Source organism: Mesoplodon bidens, assembly GCF_964165515.1.
Source record: "Mesoplodon bidens genome assembly, chromosome: 18".
Classification (NCBI taxonomy): Eukaryota; Metazoa; Chordata; class Mammalia; order Artiodactyla; family Ziphiidae; genus Mesoplodon; species Mesoplodon bidens.
Window position 1 is genome coordinate 49174680 of NC_138175.1, and position 18906 is coordinate 49193585.

At 58.0% G+C, this 18906-nt stretch overlaps 1 protein-coding gene across 1 annotated transcript; it reads left to right on the forward strand.

Moving 5' to 3' along the window:
* The first annotated feature begins 1805 nt into the window (after positions 1 to 1805).
* On the forward strand, positions 1806 to 16721 carry LIPE (lipase E, hormone sensitive type). Its single transcript, XM_081215348.1, is given in 12 exon segments — positions 1806 to 2023; positions 7592 to 8127; positions 10295 to 10385; positions 10495 to 10640; positions 10838 to 11023; positions 11210 to 11504; positions 12304 to 12531; positions 12772 to 12948; positions 15288 to 15709; positions 16102 to 16297; positions 16300 to 16339; positions 16341 to 16721. Coding segments are annotated over 12 exon segments (2463 nt in total). The 5' UTR covers positions 1806 to 1905; the 3' UTR covers positions 16369 to 16721.
* The last annotated feature ends 2185 nt before the right edge of the window (positions 16722 to 18906 follow it).

Below are 18906 nucleotides of genomic sequence, written 5' to 3' on the forward strand. Positions count from 1 at the left end.
AACCATCCATACAGCAACCGGCCTCAGAACATAAGACATTTCTTGAATGGGTAGTAGATTCTGGTGCAGATTCGGATTTAGGGTTTACGTTAGAGACCAATTCGCCAGCCAAGAGGGGTGGAACAGTAGCCCAGGGAATGAAGCTGGTCTTCAAGGGGAAACCTGGTTATGAAGTGATGTCAGGATTTGGTGGGACGTGATTACCCAGTAAGAAAACCAGCAGCCAGAACCCCAGACACTACCGGAACCCAGGTAAGTTGAGCTTGGAGGAAGGGGGCCTCCCAGGGTGCCACCGCGGCACCCTGCTGAACGTGGACCCTTACCCTCGGCGAGCGTCCACGCAGGCCAGGCCGAAAACCGGGCAGGAGCGATCCTTGAGCTCTCTGGGTTGTCCAGTGGGCAGGAGGACACTTGTCCCCAGGGAGTCCCAGTCCCGCCGGGCCCATGGCCTCGTGGGTTGTGATCTCAGGAAGGGGGCGCCTGGGAGAGACGCTGGGGCTCCGCCCAAGTCCCAGGCAAGGTCGGCGCTGACGGGAGGGAGAGCTGGGGGAGCGGTGTGGGCGGGTGGTGGGCACAAGACTCCGCTGGCGACAGCATCTCTGCCCCTCCTCCGAAGCCGGCCATGGTGCCCCCGGGGAGCAGGCTTGGACCCTGAGCTCCTTCTCTGCGCTCAGAAGCCCTGCCCTGCACAAGGGGGGCGCAAGTTCTCTCCGGGGAACGTGGGGAGACGGTGAAATACCCGGGGGGGGGGAAACAAGGTGGCCGCAATCCGGAAGCTGAGGGCACTGTGAGGACTGTTAGTCCGAAGGCTGGTAATGGGGGTCTCAGCCCAGAGGCCTGTGTCCCCCGGAAGGGCTGGGCCGCCTCTCTCAGGACTGAGGAGAAGAGGGTCATCAATGTCTCTCAGTGCCACGGCTGCTCATGTGATTTGGGAGGGTGGGGAGGAGGGGCGCGATGGTGCTTCTGGTGCTAAACAGCGGTCTCCCTGGGCCTCCCGAACTCAGTCTCAAGGGACGCCTTCACCACAGCGCCGCCACAGCCAAAGCCGCCTCTCCGGGACCCTCAGAAAGACAATTGAGTGTGTGCGCACGCGCGAGCCTCGAGCCTCCTCTGTTTCCCGCCTTTTCCCAGGTTCTCGCAGTTCCCGCGGCCGCCTCTCCTCCCTGCGGGCCGGTGCACGGCTTGGAGCTAGTGCGCAGGCGCCGAGCACCCTACAGCCCCTCCCTTCCATTCTCGCGGGGAGGGACAGGGCACAGAGGAGAACCCTAAGAAACGGAGCAATAGGAGAACTAGAAGACAGAGGGCAGGGGGGAAAGGCGGGGCTTCCTCCTCCAAAGGCTCCCTGGCAGAGCCACGCCTCGTGCACTGCAACCCGGCCTCGGCTTTGAATTGCCCGAGGACCTGGCCCGCTCCCCGACCCCAGGCGGAAGATAAGTGGCACCCGGCTCACCTCTCGGCGGGCAGACCCGTGCGTTCTAGACGATCCCTACGTGGGAAGGTGAGTGGGAAGACAAGGATGACAGCCAACACGTGACAACATCGGGGCTTCCTTGCTGGGGTGACCCCCGTGGGACTCCCTACTAGTTCTGACCGAATACGCTTTTAGCCGCCTCCAATGCTGCATTTTTGTTGGTCGCGGGCCCTTTAATGAGTGCGCGGGGGCGGGGCTAGGTTGCAGACCCTAGCGGTGGTGGGCGGGACCCGACTGTGGGGGCCGGCCCTCCTTGCTCAGAGGGCGGGACCCAGAGAGAAGCAAGTCCGAGATTGGGTGGTGTGGGGGCCCGACGGTGGTACGTAGCGAGGATTGGTCCTCGGGGCGGTGACTCGCGGCTGGAATTGGCCCAGGCGGGTGGAATTGGCCCAAGCTGGTGGAATTGGCCCCGGGGCCCGGACCGCGGAAAATTGATGGAGTCGGCCAGGGAACTGAAGTTCCCTGTGGCCGCTGGGGCTCCGGGCTCGAAGAAGGTTCAAGAGGGGTCCAAAAGTCAAAGGCGCGGACGGTGGCGAAAAGGCAAAGCCAAAGGTGAGTGGGAGGAGGCCGGCAGGGGCCGGAAGGAACCTTAGACATCCTGTGGGAAACTGGGAACCGAGTGGACTGACCTCTTGCCACAAGAAGTGGGTGGGGCCCGTGGACTGGCTCATTGCTGCCCTGCGGGGCGGGGGTGCGGGGATAATCCACTGTGGGAAGCGGGTGATGTGAGAGAGAAATATCACCTCCAGCATAGAAACTCTCGGACGCCCCAGTACCGTCTTGGGAGTAGAGTCCAGAATGTTAGTGTCCCGAACCAGGGTTCCCGCTCTAGCTCCGTACTCGCTGTGTGACCGTGGCAGCTCTTGCCTTGTGATTTCAACGTGGGAGATGGTTCAAACGCCGATTTTCAGGTCTCTGACACTCTTGAGACGGTAATGGAGAAGAGATTTAGAAGCTGTGGCCCAAAGAGGAAGTTTAGGGGTGAGTCAGGTAGGAGGAAGGGGTGCCCTATAGTGGGGAATGCCTGGAGGAGGGGTGCAGTACAGCTGCAAACAGCCCTGTCCCACCATCCTTCATTCAGTCCACTCATCCATTTGTTGTCAGTCCACCTGCTTCAGCCTGGCTGCCCTAGGACCTAAATTCCTGACTCCTACTCCTAGGACTAAGGAGCCCTGGGTTGGCTTTGGACAGCCTAAATTTCACTTGGGAGAAGGAAGCGCTGTCACCTGGGTTCCCTAGGGGGTCACATTATTTACAGATCTCAGCGGGCTGGAGAAACACTGGCAGACCAACAGAGATGCTACAAGCCTCAGGCAGAGGCACACATGAAGTCCTTGCTGGATTAGGAGTATGTGTCAATCCCAGTGAGGACCTATGGGAATTTCCTGAGCAGGAAAGAAACTGACATAGCCCCCGGGCCCAGAGACCCCCAAACTCGTCATCCTCCCTGCCATAAACATCATCATTAGCCAAACATAGAACCGGAGTTGGCTCCAGATGCACACAGGAAGGCTCAGAGAGGCTCAGAGCTCAGACCGTCTTTATCCTGAGAGCAAGGATGGAGGTGTTGAAGCATTGGGAGTGTGTGACCAGATTTAAGTTTTAGAAAAATCCTCTGGCTGCTATGTGGAAAAGACACGGAGGGGGCAAAAACGGAGACACAGAAAGAGTTGTTACAGTCATCTAGAGAAGGGAGCAGTGGAGGTGGGAGAAGGGCCAGGTTCCAGTGCTTTCTAGGGGAGGATGGGGAACAGGACTTCATGATGGATTGGGTGGGACTGTGAGGTGGCCATGCTGATGCCCTAGGTTCGAACTGGAGCAAATGGGAAGAGACGGGTGCCATACACACACACACACACACACACACACACACACACACACTCACAAAAGATATATGTCCGTACACATACAAACACATGGCCACACAATCTCACAGGCCAAGAGAAATAGAGACACAGAAACCCTCACAGGCTGAGCAACACAGATAGGTCGTGACACATGCATACAAATATGCTTGCAGACATACTGAGAAAAGAAAACACACAGACTGAGAAACGAAAACACACAGACTAAGAAAAAATGTGGACACACTCACCCACAAACACAGACCGGGACCAATGCTAGGCATGACAGGAACCTACATATGTATGTACCTCCATGGGAACCTCAAAGACATACTCACACCTGCCCACCCAGAAAGCACAGAGCTGAGACATGACAGAAGGAGCAACACGGATACACACAGAAACACAGCAGAGAAGCTGTGCCATCCTTGCTGGCTCGGTGACCCTGGGCGGTATGTCACCTCTCTGCATCTCAGTTTTCTCATCTGCCAAAATGGGTCATGATGGTTCCTACCTCACGGGTTGTGGAAAGGATGAAACGAGTTACCTCGCCTAAAGTACAGAAAGAGAGCCGTGCCTGGCACACGGCTGTCTTAGAGCAGTGTCTGCTCTTTCATGCAGACACAGTCAGGGATCAAGCCACGGTCACTGCCCCCTCGCCTGCATCTGCCCCCAGGCCTCTCCCCTTCAGAAGGCCTTGCCCCTCCCAGGCCCCATACCTAGCCCTTCCTCCATCTTCCCCCCCACTTACTTCCCTACCACCCTTCTCTCTCAAAATCCAGGCCGGGTCCAGTTGTCCTGTGACCATTTAGAGCAAAGGGCTAGTGCCCAGGCAGCAGGACCCTCACCCTTCCCTCTGCCCCAGTCCTCACCCAAGGCCCTGATGGCCTGCCCCTGCCCCAGTGCCCTCTGCCTCATATTCTCGGCAAGCCTCTGGCAACCTCAGCATCCCATCCTCCCTGCTCCATCTGGACCAGCCCCCAGGGAGCCGCCTGGAACAGGGCGAAGGGCAGCGCCTGGGCTCCAGCCTCTTCCTCACTGCTTCGTGCAGGTTACTTCTTTTGTCCAGGTCTCCTGTGCCCTCATGTTCGATCAGGAGCCCTACCCCATAGACAGGAAGTAAATGACAGCTGCTTTATACAATGGGAAACCGCAGCCGTGCAATAAATACCACGCTAGCCCTGTGCCGGGCATGAGCAAGGGCTGGGGGTACGGCAGTGAACAAAACAAAGTCCCTGCCCACAGGGAGCCTATAATCTATTGTCAGACACAAAGCAAACAGCACAAGCAGTAAATTGTACAGTATGTTAGATGGAAAAATGACCCGATACACATCTCAGTGAGGCTGAGTGAGAACCACAAAGCAAACCACGGGCAGAAATGCCGCCGTGGGGTCCTGCTTGCAAAGATCATTTCCGGCCCTCAGTGGGCAGGATGGCCAAGCGCAGTTTCCAGATGAGGAGACCAAGCTCATCTAGGATCACCTGGCCAGTGGCTTAGGCCGGTGTTCTGTTGTCACAGCCACCAAGCTCAGAGCTGCCTCCAGAGGCCTCTGTCTGTCCATCCGTTTGTTTGTCCTGGGGAGGGATGGGTGTCCATCCAGTCCCTCCTGCCCCCACTCTGACTCTTCCCCTTTCCTTCCTTCTTCAAATATTTGCTGAGCACCTGCTATGTGCTAGGCCCCATGATGGACCCTGGGGCCATCCCATGCCCCCATGGGGATGATATCCCAGGCGGAGTGACAGGGGAGGATTCACCTACAGCCAAGCACATGACACTGAGGCCTCTCATTTGCACAGGCCTCTTCCAAGGCCCTGTACCTAATACCATACTTGTGGTTTTCTATTCTTTTTCCTAAAGAGCCCCACCTCCACTTGTAAAAGCGTCACAGCTCCATGGAGCCTGGTTCTGCCCCTGGGGGACACAAACAACAAACATGGAAACAAATGGAAAACTGCAAATATGTAAAATTCTAGGAAGAAGAACAACTTAAAGATGATGGCAGAAAGCAGTGGTAGGGGGTGCATCTTAGAGGGGGGGGAGCAGTTAGGGAACGCCCTCCTGGAGGAGGTGAGAAGCTGAGTCCTGAGGGTGAGAAAGAGCTGGCCAGGCAAGGAGCACGTGGCATAACGGAGGTGAAGTGTGTCTGAGCTTCAGTCTCCCATGTGTGAGGTGGGAATGACAGTCACAGCAGGATGGGCTGGAAGGGAAGTGGCAGGTACAGGGTGCCCAGTGTGGGAACACCACACAGCAGCACCTGTGGCTTGGGCCCCCTGGCTGAGCTTGGCACTGCCCTTAATCGGCTGTTGTCCTCCTGGGAGGGACAGGCAAGGCTTGCTGCCCACCAGCTGGGGCCAGCTGTGCCACGGCCAGTCTGGGGGCAGGAGCTGCGATCAGTCATGGTGCTGCTGCTCCCTGAATCCACCCTGGGGAGAAGGAGGGCAGCCAGGCTGGGTGAGGGGGCACACTTTGTTCAGGACCAGGGTGAGACTTCTCGGTCTAAGGGAGGAGGGGACAGGGGACCTGCATGCCTCAGTTTCTAACTGTTGAGGGGACTAGGGGTCTGGACTCCTGGGACTGAGGGAGGAGGGCCTTGGTGGCCCAAACTCCAGGGTTCAAAGCCAGAGGAGGCTGGACAATGACTGGGAGTTGGGCCCCAGGCTTTGTTTACAGCACTGGGTTCTCACTGTCCTTTCTGGGTGGGAGGTGGAGCTGGTGGCCACACCCTGGGCAGGCTGGGCCCCTCCCCGGGATTATCACCCCAGGCTGCAACTGGCACTAGCCACAGTCAGCAGTTCCAGCCCTGGGGAGCTCTGAAGAGGTCTGGGAGGGGTGAGTTCACTGCCAGCTGACAGACAGGAGTGGCCGCTGCCAAACCCCAGGGCCTAGAAGGGAAAAGAGACACCTTTTTCTGGGGGATCAGGGGACCCTCGACTTGGGAGTCAGGCAAGGTGCTGGATGGGCTTCAGGAGGGAAGGGTATCTGAAGCAGAGGGCAGCATACCCACCAAGGGGCGCAAGAACAGCTTGTCCAGGACCTGGGTGACAGGACAGGGATCCCGAAGGGAAGATTAACCAGGGACCCTGAAGTGTGGGGAGTCAGGCCTAGTCCAGGGAAAGTTTTTGAGGGCCAGAGCTAGAGGCCCAGTCTCCAGAGCCCTAGAACGGAGACCAGCAAAAGTAACGGCTCTGGCCCCCGAGATTTGGGTCTGACTTCTGCTCTGCCGCTTTCAATGCAAGTTTCATCTCCTTAGTTAACACCTCTGAGCCTCAAGTCTCCTCTCTTGTAAGATGGGAATGCTCCTAATAACAGCTGAAACATGAACCGAGGCAGTCTGGGCCTCCGAGGTTAGTGAGAACCTAAAGGAGCAAACAGAGAAAGCTCTTAGCACAGAGCCTGATGCAGAGTGAGTTCAAGGTTAATGGCAGGGCTGAATGCCATCCTAGGCAGGGAGCAGGGCTGGCCCGTGCAAGCTAAGCCAGGCCTGAAGGCCAGGGACCCAGCTGGGGGAGGAGTGGAACTAAGGTTTGAGGACCCCCAGAGAAGATTGGAGGGGATTCCACAGCCAGACTGGAGGGGCCAGGAGTGACCCCTCAGTTGTACATAAGGCTAGAAATATGAACTACTGGGTTCAGGAAGAGAATTGGGCTTGGGACCAGGGTCCTGGGACACCACCAGGTGGATGGGAATCGGTGGGTTGAGGGCTGAACTCTCCCAAATATTGCAGAAGGCAAGGGCCTGTGGGCGACCCCTCAGACCTGAGAAGGAGGTAGGATGGGGGCTTGAACTCCCGGTCCTGAGAGGGGGGACCAACGGGGGGTCCAGACTGCTCAGAACCTAGAGGGAGTCCTGGGCCCTGGGAGAGTAAATGGAGACAGATGCCTGAACTTGGGTCCCTAGAAGGGAGAAAGGGTTACATAGACTCCTGGGCTGTAGGACAGATGCTGGGGCTAAGGAATCAATCAGTGTCCCAGATAAGAGAGGACAGGGACTCCTGGGGCCTGAAGAAGAGGGTTCTGGGGCCTGGACTCCTGGGTCTTAGGAAGGTGGGGACTGAGGGATCAAACTTGGCTCTTGAGGAGGGAAAGAGTGGGTACCTGGACTCATGGGTCCCAAAGAAGGAAGGAACTGGAGCCCTAGACTCCATACTTCGGTCTGAAGGAGGGGCTGTGGTCTGACGTGAGTCTGTGGGAGGAGGGGGTAGAGCCTGGACTCCTGGACGCCAGGGCCCAGCTGGTCCAGCCCTGCCTTAATGCGCCTCCCGACCTGCCCGCAGCCTCACGCCTCTCGCACAGCATGGACCTGCGCACAATGACAAAGTCGCTGGTGACCCTGGCAGAGGACAACATGGCCTTCTTCTCCAGCCAGGGCCCTGGCGAGACAGCACGGCGGCTGTCAGCCGTCTTTGCAGGTGTTCGGGAACAGGCACTGGGGCTGGAGCCAGCCCTGGGCCGCCTGCTGAGCGTGGCACACCTCTTTGACCTGGACGCAGAGACGCCGGCCAACGGGTACCGCAGCCTGGTGCACACAGCCCGCTGCTGCCTGGTGCACCTGCTGCACAAATCCCGCTACGTGGCCTCTAACCGCCGCAGCATCTTCTTCCGTACCAGCCACAACCTGGCCGAACTCGAGGCCTACCTGGCCGCTCTCACCCAGCTCCGTGCTCTGGCCTACTACGCTCAGCACCTGCTGGCCACCAACCAGCCCGGGAGGCTCTTCTTCGAGGGTGATGAGAGGGTCATTGCCGACTTCCTGCACGAGTACGTCACTCTGCACAAGGGCTGCTTCTACGGCCGCTGCCTGGGCTTCCAGGTGAGCCCCCTGCCCTGCCCCTCTGGGCCCATGGTGAAGGCACATGGTGGGCCCCAACCAGGCCCAGTAGCATAGTAGAGGAACCACAATGGTCTGTGTTACTGGATTCAGCAAACAGCAGATGCAGGAAGGGAAAGCTGTCTGGGGCTCAAACAGCACTGCACGAAGGGTCTCAAACTTGTGGCCCTTTGGCCGAATCTGCCATGGAGCGAGAAATCATTAACTTGCATGGCTTCTTGCACCAGGATCTCCACTGCTGCCTATCGTCCTACACTCAGGAGATTCATTCACTCTTTTACGCGACCTGTCTGGCCCCTGAATTCATTGGAGACCCTCTAGGAGAGTAGCCAGTACTGTTCTCAAGGCCAGTTTGTAAGAGCACGTCCCACTTAGTCATCCCCACCGGAGGCCTGGCAGGCAGGGAGGAAGGGTGCCAGCCCCACTTTACAGAGGTTCAAGGGGAGGGGCTCCAAGCTTCTCAACTGGACCCAGGTCAGCCTGGGCATATCGACTCACCTAAGGAGCAGTAGAATCCAGATGTTCAGCTTTCAGGGAGAGCCAGGGAGCATATCCAAGTTGGTGACAGTGAGGAAGACCTGGTTGTGGCCCCTCTCCTCCCTGAACCGGGGCCCTGACCCCCAGCTGCAGGCCTTCTCCTATCCTCTGCCCACCCCAAACCAGCCTCAGGGAGACACAGCTCATCTCAGAGCTGACAGGGAAGCAGCCCTGAGGCCTTTGGACTCACAGGAAGAGTATTTTGGGGACTCAGAGTTGGGAAGCACTTGGGGCACCAGGCTCAGAGCCAAGGCCCAAGTTGCCTCCATCTGGGGTCAGTGCTGGGTCCACAGTCCCCAGCCACATCTGGGAACCCCAACAGGAGTATCTGGAGCTGTGTAACCCTGTACCCCTTCAGACCCTCGCTGGGCCTCCCCCAGCCTCAGTGTAGCTGAGCCTGGCAGTCTCTCAGCCTCTTCCCACCGCACCCCACCTTTCTCTGCTTCCATGCGGGGCAGCCTGTCCTCACCAATCCAGCCTGGGCATTCTGGGAACTTCCCCTCGCCTAAGCTGAACCCACAAATATTGATCGGCCCAGCTGGGCCAGCCTGCTCCTGCCTGTGTCCCGGCTGTCCCCTCGAAGCTCAGGAGTGAGAACCCAGGGTCACCTGAGCCCGGCTGTGCTCTCTGGCCCACTGGGCCCCCGGCCAGGGGCAGGGCCATGCCTGACAGCCACTCTCTAAGGGCCCAGCTGTGCCATGTTGCAGGACAGCCTCCCCCTGTAAAATGTCAGCCCCAGGGGGCAGAGGCCCTCTCTGTCTAGGTCTCATTCAGCCCCTGCTCCAGCCCAGTGCCCAGCACGCAGTAGGACCCAGGCCAGTATTTGCTGAAGGAACAGAAGAACCCTGCTGGCCCCTTGCCCAGCCTCCTGTGGCTTCTTTTTCCTCTGATCTGGTCTCTCTATTGTCTTTTCTTAGCTGCCTGGCCCCTCTCAGATGCTGGGTCTCCCCATTTGACTCTTTCTGCCTCAGGATCTCGGGCCCTGTCTCTGACCTTTCCCATTTCTGTCTCCCTGCTGCCCCTTAACTGGTCCCCACTGCCTGCGTCACCTCATCTCTGTCCCCGCTGAGTTTCAGGGATCCCTGCATCATCCTTCTCCCAGCTCACTACCCTCTATGGCTCCATCCACATCTAGAACAAATCCAAATCCTCAGGCCCCACGTGAGCCCCCTTTGCTTCTCTGATCTCAGCCCCTGCGCCTCTCCCCTGGCTCACCCTGCTCCCGCCACACCCAAGCACAGGGCCACCTCAAAGCCTTTGCACGTGTCCTGCCCCCTGCAGGGAACAGCCTTCCCTCGCTTCATTCCCATCCCTCCTCAAGTCCCCTCCTGGAGACCCGTATGAGGAGTCAGACCCCTAATCATCACTCTGTCTCCTCCACCCACCGTCTTTTCAAACATCGATCGTTACTTCACATTATCTGGCATGCCTTTATCTGAGTATTGTCTGTCTTTTCGACACCATCAGCTCCATGAAGGTGCCTAGAGCAGTGCCTGGCACGCAGCCAGAGCTCACTAAATGTTTGCTGAATGACCACATCTACCCCCCATGTCTCTGCCCCACCCCACTCCTGCCCGCCCCTGGTCCCTGACTTGGAGGCATGTCTCCACAGTTCACGCCCGCCGTCCGGCCATTCCTGCAGACCGTCTCCATCGGGCTGGTGTCCTTCGGGGAGCACTACAAACGCAACGAGACGGGCCTGAGTGAGTCCCTGCAGGGACCTGCCTGCAGCCTCCCCTCCACTCCTGTCCCTCTGCACCGCTGCCCCAGCGAGGCTGCCAGGGGCTCCCTGACACCCCTCCTGACCCCCAGGTGTGACAGCCAGCTCCCTCTTCACCGGCGGCCGCTTTGCCATCGACCCAGAGCTGCGTGGGGCTGAGTTTGAGCGGATCGTACAGAACCTGGACGTGCATTTCTGGAAAACCTTCTGGAATCTCACAGAGATCCAGGTGCTATCGGTGAGCGTGGGGCACGGTGAGGGCCCCAACCTGGTGCATGATGGGGAAACTGAGGCCCAGAGACACGTCCTGGGCCTCTGCAGTGTTCCAGGTCCAGGGATAGCACGGGAGGAAAAAGACTGGGGGTCGGAGGGGAGGTGTGAGGGGAACCCCTGCCAGCAGCCCCTCCCAGCGCCCCTTCTGTTCCCTCCCACCAGTCTCTAGCAAACATGGCATCAGCCACCGTGAGGGTAAGCCGCCTGCTCAGCCTGCCACCCACCGCCTTTGAAATGCCGCTGACCGCTGACCCCAAGGTCACTGTCACCATCTCACCCCCACTGGCCCACACAGGCCCTGGGCCCGTCCTCGTCAGGCTCATCTCCTATGAGCTGCGTGAAGGACAGGTAGGGTCCCTGCCTCAGCCAGGACAGGTACAGAGCTGAGGAGCACGGGAGCACCTTCCCCAGGTGTCCTCCCGCCGCTCACTGCCCACACTGCCCCGATTCCTGTCTCTGAGCACACACCCTTGGTGGGGTGAGGCCCAGGAAGACCTCAGCGGCCTGACCCACTTCCTTGTTCCTCACCCCCAGGACAGTGAGGAGCTCAGCAGCCTGGGGAGGTCCGAGGGCCCCAGGAGCCTGGAGCTGCGCTCACGCCCCCAGCAGGCACCCCGTTCAAGGTGCCTCGTAGTGCACATCCATGGCGGCGGCTTCGTGGCCCAGACCTCCAAATCCCATGAGCCTTACCTCAAGAGCTGGGCCCAGGAGCTGGGCGCCCCCATCCTCTCCATCGACTACTCCCTGGCCCCCGAGGCCCCCTTCCCCCGGGCGCTGGAGGAGTGCTTCTACGCCTACTGCTGGGCCGTCAAGCACTGTGCCCTCCTCGGTGAGCCTGAGCCCCTCACTGCCACCGGCTCCCCGGGCCCACCCCAGCCTCCTGCAGGGGGAACGAGCCATTAGTTGCTCAGGCCTCAGTCTTGCACGCCCCGCCCCCCCTTCCATCTCCTGCCACCCGGCCGCCTGTTCACCCCGCTTGTCCCCCCGCCCACTCCTCCAGCTCTGCCCCGGTGCTCCCACCTTCTGTCTCAGCCACTTCCTCCTTCTGCCTCCTGCTTCGGCCCACTCTAGCCCTGATAGTCTGTCCCCCACTTCCCCATGGCCTCCGACCTTTTCTTCCCTCCTCCTGTTTCTCTACCCGCTGCTGTCCTGTGCTGGCAGCCACCTGGCCTCGCTCCAGCCCATTCCCAGCTCCTCCGACCTCCCACTCCCCACAGCTTGGGAAGCAGAGAATGAGGCCGTGCCTCAGGGCACAGGGCCCGTGGCCCTTGTGTGCAGTCAGCCTGAGCCCTGGCTTCCATCTGCTGGCCTCGATGCCCCTCCCTCCTGAAATGTGCCCTTGGTCTCCCCTTTCCACCACCCTCCCTCCTTGCTTCTGACCTCCAGCCTCCCAAGCTTCCCAGAGCTTCCTCATCTCCAGGCCTCTCCGTGTCCCAAGGCTGCCTTATCCTCTGACCACTATCCCCCAAATGGGTCCAAATCCATGCCTTAGTTTACCAATGTCTAAAATGGCAATTGGCTAGACCCTGGGGTTGGGCCCCCGACACCCGACCTCTGAGAGCCCAGTGCTCCTGGCCCAGAGCTCCAGTTCCTCCCTGCCAGGCTTGACCAAGTCCCCTCCAAACCAGGCTCAACAGGTGAGCGGATATGCCTCGCAGGAGACAGCGCAGGCGGGAATCTCTGCTTCACCGTGTCCCTTCGGGCAGCGGCCTATGGGGTGCGGGTGCCAGATGGCATCATGGCAGCCTACCCGGCCACAATGCTGCAGGCTACCACCTCTCCTTCCCGCCTTCTGAGCCTCATGGACCCCCTGCTGCCCCTCAGCATGCTCTCCAAGTGTGTCAATGCCTATGCTGGTTAGTCCCACACCCACTCGACTGGGGCCCTGCGGGTGCTTGGATACCTGGGTCCTTTGGGGTCAGAGACTAGAGCCCTGTCCCGTTGGGTATGAAGGAGAGGGAATCTGAGACTCCTTGTTCCTGCTGAAGCCATCAGATATTCTGGGTCCCTGGGGGCACAGATGCCTGAGGTTCTGGGTGTTGAGACTGGGCTCAGAAAGAGAAGAGACCAACTCAGTCCCCCACGTACACTCCCAGGTGGGGAGACCGAGGACCACTCTGACTCGGACCAGAAGGCACTGGGCATGATGGGGCTGGTGCAGCGGGACACAGCCCTGCTCTTCCGAGACCTCCGCCTGGGCGCCTCCTCGTGGCTCAACTCCTTTCTGGAGCTGAGGGGGCATAAGTCCCACCTGAACTCAGTGCCCATAGCAGGTGAGTGACGCCCTTTCCTCACACACCCATCCAGCGTGGCCAGGAGGGACAGCCTGGCACACCAAAAGTCCTGGGGGAGGCAAGAGGCTGTGCCCTGGGCCCTCAGGGAAGCAGAGATCACCTTCCTGGCTCTGCCCCATATCTGTGCCAAGTCCCCACCACAAAGCCTTGATTGTCCACGACAGCCCACATCCTACAAATTCCAGGACTCTGGTCCCCCGGGTCAACTCAGAATCCCAGGAACTGTAAGGTTTAGCTTTCTAAACAGCCCCTCAGAAAGGCACCCTGGGGAATGACTCAGAAGGCCTGCCGAGTGTCCTGATTTTCAGTCCCAAGAACCCCACCCAAATCCCTTGGGCCCTCGGTGGGAGTCCAGCCCTCCTAGATTCTTTCCAGACTTTTAACAGAAGTGCATGGAGATATACCCCCTCCAGGGCCTGGCCCTGGTGTGGGGAGATCAGAAGATTGGACAGACCTCAGGAAGTGGAGGAGATTCCCAGCCCTGGGTGGGTAGGAGGACCCTCAGGCAGCCAAAAATCACTTCCATCCAGGGATCCATTTTTTCCCACCATTTCCTAACATTTTATGGATTTTAAAGCACAGCCAATTCAAATCACTTTCAATAGTATTTTCTGGGTAATAGAAATTGCATGTTCAAAAGTAGATACATTAAAAAAAAAAAAAAACAGATACAGTTTCCACAGAATTCCCTGGTGGTCCAGTGGTTAGGACTCTGCAATTTCACAGCCGAGGGCACAGGTTCAATCCCTGGTCGGGGAAGTAGGATCCCGCAAGCCGCGGCCAAAAACCAAGTAGATACAGTTCCTGTTATTCAGAAAAACATTCCAATTGAATGTGCTTTATTTTAAATTCAGTTTTTAATATTAGGATATTCCAATGGTTGCAAGTAAATATACCCAAAAACAATTAAAAGAGATTTTGAATTTTAGGCACATGGACCATTGGGCATAGGCGGTTTCCTTGTAGGAGAAAGGTGACAAGAGCAAACCCTAGAGGCGCACACACCAGTCTAGCTCCCTACTGTACCAGGTACTGGCTGGTTGCTGGCCGACGTGGGCAGGTCATGGTATCTGTGAGCCTTGCTTTGCTCCTCTGTGAAATGGGTACAATAAGAATACCTGCCTCATAAGGTTATTGTAAGGACTGCATACACCTATTTGTGCCAAGCACCCAGCACAATACCTGGCACACAGTAGGTGCTCCTTGAAGATGCTGGTCCCCTGACTGGTGCCCCGTGACTCTAGTCAACAGTTCTGTTCCAGTGACCCTCTGGGGCACAGGGCACCTATGCAGTTATTCTCATATCGTCTTGCATTTTGCTTTTATGGATTTATAAAGGCAAGTGGAAAAAAAACAGAAACATAAGGTCCTGGCCCTAGTGGTAAGCAGCATGAGTCTGATAAAATCAGTGGCGCTGAGGCCAAGGTGGGTATACCAGGCAGGCCTGAAGCGTACCTTTAGCATCATTTGGGCACTTGCTTGTCTGGTCATTCAAAAGGAATGGATGGGGAATTCCCTGGGGATCCAGTGGTTAAGACTCCACGCTCCCAACGCAGGGGGCATGGGTTTGATCCCTGGTCTGGGAACTAAGATCCCGCATGCCACCCAGTGTGGCCGAAAAACAAACGAAACAAAGGGAAGAGATGAAGCGAAGAACAGGAAGGAACTTTTGGGAGCATATCTACGTGGCTAAAGCTGTGGGATCTCTAGGAACCCGGTATGTCCTCAGGATTCTTTTTAGCTCCCTGTGAACAGAGCCTCCTTTCAAGCCACACGGGCCTGCTCACTACTCCACTTTGATCCATTCATACCCTCTGTCTCAAGTGACGGAAAAAAGTTGACTGGGCCTCGTGCTGGGGCCAGGGAGGCAGCTGGAACAGGGCACCTGGTAATAAAGCATAAATATTGATATATTACGACCTCCCAGGGGAGCACTACCTAATCCCAAATCTTATTATCCCACTGAGTTCTCACCACCTCCTATGAGGTAAGGGCTATTTTTATCCCCTTTGTACAGAGAAGGAAACAGGCTCCCAGAAGTAAACACCCCTCTGTTAGCACACAGCTCCACCTCCAAGACCTGTGACTCCTTCCACCTCCCCCTTGGAGTTGCAGCCTGGGGCACCCTGGAGTTCCCCGCCCATCCCCAGGGAAGGAGTCTGGGGGAACACTCTAGGCCTCCACAGCCCTAGGGTGCAACTCCTCCACCGGCCACTGCTCTTCCCATGATCCTCCCGGCCAGCCAACCATACACACAGCCAGCAGAGCCAGGCTTACCTGTGACCCTGGCTGGCCCCCTAACCCTGCTCCTCTCGCAGAGACAATGCGGTGCAGTGTGTCTGAATCAGCACTGGCCCAGCCTGAGAGCCCACCGAGAACGGACTCCCTCAAGGGCCTGACGCTGCCTGACCTGAGCCTAAGGGTTAGCTCTGAGACACCGGACACCCCGGAGCTGTCACTGTCAGCGGAGGCACGTGGCCACTCCACACCCTCAGCCGTCAACTTCTTACTTGGGCCCGAGGATGCATCTGAAGAATCTGAGGCCCGGGATGAGCTGAGCACCAAGGACAGAGTTCAAGGTGTGCGTGCTGCCTTCCCTGAGGGTTTCCACCCCAGGCGCTCCAGCCACGATGCCAAAAGGGTGACCCTCTACTCGTCGCCCATCGTCAAGAATCCCTTCATGTCACCGCTGCTGGCACCTGACAGCATGCTGCAGACCCTGCCACCTGTGCACATCGTGGTGAGTGCCAGACTGGGAAGGTGGAGCTGGCAAGGAGCGGGGAGGGCGGGGCACTGGTGCACGTGGGGAAGGGAGCCCCCAGGGGGGCAGAGTGGGGGGAATGGAGGAAGCCTGCCTAAGCCTGACTGAAGAGGAGGGAAGGCCCGGCAACGGGTGGACTAAGGGAGTCTTGTTGAGTACCTGGGGCAGGCGCTGGGCTCGGAGATTTGGGGAGGGGGAAAAGAGAGGGTGGGTCTCTGGGGGAAGGGAGAAGCTAGGCAGAGGCCAGTTAAACTCATTCTCCGACTCTCCGCCCCCCTCCCCATGTCTCCTGCCTCTATCCACCCACATGGCCACGTGTTTCCCCGCGTTCATCTACCCTGCCCCTGTGCCCCACCCCCGGCGTCCCGCAGGCGTGCGCGCTGGACCCCATGCTGGACGACTCAGTCATGTTCGCGCGGCGGCTACGCAGCCTGAGGCAGCCCGTGACGCTGCGCGTGGTGGAGGACCTGCCGCACGGCTTCCTGAGCCTGGCGGCGCTGTGCCAGGAGACGCGGCAGGCCGCGGCGCTGTGTGTGGAGCGCATCCGCCTCGTCCTCAATCCGCCGGGCCCGCCGGTCTGAGCCGTGGGACGGAGCCAGGCCACGCGGGGAGAGGGGGGCTGCGGGGGGCGACACTAAAGGCCTCTTGTACCCATCTGCGCAGGGCTCCGTAGTGAATGCGCCTCGGAAAGGGCGGCGGGAACCCCTGCCGCGGCTCCCGGCCCATCCGGCCCCTCCCTCGGGCCGGGCGGAAGGGGGCGGGCTGTGCCTTAAATCGAGGGTGCGGCAAGGGGTGGGCAGGGCGAGGGCTCCCCAAAGCGAAGACCCTGGCCTGTGGGAGGGGGGCGCCCACAAACCAGTCTCCGAGAAAACTGGACCTTCACTCCACCACTGCCTTCTGCTGCTGCGACCGCCGCAAGGGCGGAGCCTGACCCTACTTTGCAGGACGGTTTGCTTTGTTTTTTGTAAATAAAAGTATTTAATTAGTTTGCCCTCTCGCAAATAGAGTGGGTGGGGGCTCGCCCACCAGGGGGCAGCATCGGAAACCGAGACACTTGGCACCGGAGAGCAGAAGGCTGGGGGCCCAAGGTCTGGGTCCTGAGGAAGGAGGGGTCTCCGGGCCTGGATTCTCTAGTGAGGAAGGACAGGACCGCACCCTACTAGCACAGACCCACCTCCCGCTCAGACCTAATTCAGGTACAGTGCTACAGGGCTCTGGCTTCTCGGCTACTCCTCTCTACAAACCCAGCCCCAGCATACACCAGGAAAAGAAAACCCGAACTCCGTAGAGAACCGGGGCAAAGCTAACAGGAAACCAGAAACAAACTGGTCACCCAAAATACTGGAACCCAAGCTCTGCCCAGCTGTGACAGTCACGCAGTCCCTCACCCTTTGTAGGCCCTAGGTTTGGAGCAGAGATTTCCATCCAGGGCCAGCCTTCAAGAAATTTCCAACCCTGGACTCGGGGAGGGTGTGGGGAGAGACCCAGACACAGGCTGTCACAGTCCCCGCCGGCTCCATCTGTGGTAGTCGGGTAGTCCTTCACAGAGGAGGTGATCCAAGGATGAGCAAAAGTTTGCTAAGAAGAAGAAACACGCAACGTTGTGGGAGCCAACAGGCAGTGGTCAAGGCTTCTGCCTGGCCAGAAGTTCAGGCGCAAAGTGGGGAGTGGTCAGCAGCAGACCATGAGACTATAAACAGAAGGGCTTGGAGCAGGGGAGGGACAGGATCAGCTCAGGCACTGAAAGAGCCTAGTGGGAAACTGGGGAACGGACCGAAAAGGGCAAGACTAGAGCCCTGGAAGCAAAAGAGGAGGCTGGGGACAGGGAAGACAAGCCCTGAGCTGGGGCAGAGGCCATGAAGGTAGGGAGTAGGGGCTAGGGGCGGAGCAGATCCCAGAGCCGTAACTGAGGTTGGATAAATGGGACTTATTGAGGGTGGAGCAAAGGTTACAGGAAGGCAAGGGGATGAAGGGGACACTCAGGTCTGGACAGGGGAGCAGGTGGACAGTGAGACTCTTTACTGGGAGGAGACAGGTGTGTGAGAGGTGGGTCAGGTACTGAGGGTTGTTTTGCACACAAATCAAAAGGTCTTCCTGAACACAAACAGGCTCAGGGACATAGAGAACAGACTTATGGTTGCCAAGGGGGAAGAGATTGGGGTGGGATAGAGTGGGAGGTTGGGGTTAGCAGATGTAAGCTATTATATATGGAATGGATAAACAAGGTCCTACTATATAGCACAGAGAACTATATTCAGTATCCTATGATAAACCGTAATGGAAAAGAATACTAAAAAGAACATATATATATATATATATGTATATATATATATACTGAATCACTTTGCTGTACAGCAGAAATTAACACATTGTAAATCAACTATACTTCAATTTTTAAAAAAAGTCTTCATGAGACAATCCAGGGGTACATCAAGGAGGCAGGAGGAGTCAGGACAGGGAGGTTCCCTCCTCTGAAACCTTTCCTGACCCACTAAAGACTCTCTTGGACTCCCCTGCCTCTGCCCACCCCTGCATATCAATATGTGGGTCTGCCCTCCCATCTGACCTGGCCTCCTTGAGGACACAGCCCAGGCCTGATTCATCTTGGTTACTACCATGGCCCAGCACGAGGCTTAGCACATTGGAAGCCTCAGGAAATGTTTAAGTAATGGGTGGCTGAGTGTGTGAATGAACGGGTGCGAGTGAGTGGCTATATGAGGAAATCAGTGAGTGAGGTACTTAATGAGGGCAGGAAGGACTGAACGCATGGGTGAGCAGGACGGGTAGGGGCAGACGAGAATCAAGTTTAGGGTGGGAGGAAGGGAACGGATGGATGAATTTCTTAGATTGTGCATCCAGCTCCCCGCTCTGCCTCAAGCCTCACCAAGGCTCACCGTTTCCCGTCCGAGCTATGTCCAGAACCCCAATACTGGGTGTGCTGTGAAGGGTTTACCAGGACAGCCTCGCAGAACCTGTCCACTCAAAAGCCGCTCCAGCGTCTAAGAAGCAGACCCCAACACCAACCGGCGAAGGCCCGGTCTGCTGACACCCTGGCAGGACAGGCGGGGAGACTGGTCTATCGCTGTCAGACTCGAGCTGTGGGCCTCGCCTACTAGGGAATTCGCCCTGCCCTGAGTGGCCCAGGGAGTTAGGAGGCGGAGTGTCTATTGGCTGGA